General features: G+C 58.8%; 1 protein-coding gene across 1 annotated transcript in view; it reads right to left on the reverse strand.

Annotated features, from left to right (window-relative positions):
- TG (thyroglobulin) overlaps positions 1-699 on the reverse strand; it is a 168698-nt gene that overhangs the window by 89476 nt on the left and 78523 nt on the right. The window contains exon 36 of the mRNA XM_014544980.1: positions 340-474. Coding sequence (XP_014400466.1) covers positions 340-474 — 135 coding nt within the window. The remainder of the gene's footprint in view (positions 1-339; positions 475-699) is intronic.

Here is a 699-nt window from a genome sequence, read left to right on the forward strand (position 1 = left end):
TTTATTCATTTCAAACGGGCCGGATCCGGCCCGCGGGCCGTAGTTTGCCCACGGCTGCCCTAGGTCATCCCTCTGGTCCTCCTCCGACCTGGCTCAATGCCACTCACGTTCTGTGTGGCATATCCCATGGCGACCTTGACCATGGCTGACCGCAGAGGAATGAGCACCCTGCAGAGGGGAGCCCACCCAGGTCTTCCCTCCCGGTCAGTCCCTCCCTGCCAGGCACCACGTGGTATCCTGGGGTCTCCTATATGTTTCTGAGGTCAGAACCTTGAGCAGCACTTGTGTGAAGCCCTGTCCCAATCAACCCCACCATTGAGGGGGGGGAACTCCCCTTACCCAGCAAACAGAGGTCTCGGGCAGCAGAGAAGTCGCCGGCGGCAGCCGTGCTGATGTGGGCGACATCGAAGCTCCTGATGGACGGGTCCACCACTGCTGCGGAGAGGCCCAGGGCCTGCCACGCGTCCAGAGCCACTAGGAGAGAAAGCAGGGGTGTCGGCCACACAGTGTCACCTGGGCATGAAGAGAGCAGAGTGCCACCTGGCGTCCCCAAAGGGCAGCCCCCGGCCCTACTTCTTGGTCTTTGTTGTAGTGTGATCCCTTCCTTTACCCACCTTCCATTCTACAACCACTTACTAAAAGTTGTTCTAACATATTTTTATTGATGTCCGAGAGGAAGGGAGAGGGAGAGAGAGAGAG

This window comes from Myotis brandtii, unplaced genomic scaffold (genome assembly GCF_000412655.1).
Source record: "Myotis brandtii unplaced genomic scaffold, ASM41265v1 scaffold390, whole genome shotgun sequence".
Classification (NCBI taxonomy): Eukaryota; Metazoa; Chordata; class Mammalia; order Chiroptera; family Vespertilionidae; genus Myotis; species Myotis brandtii.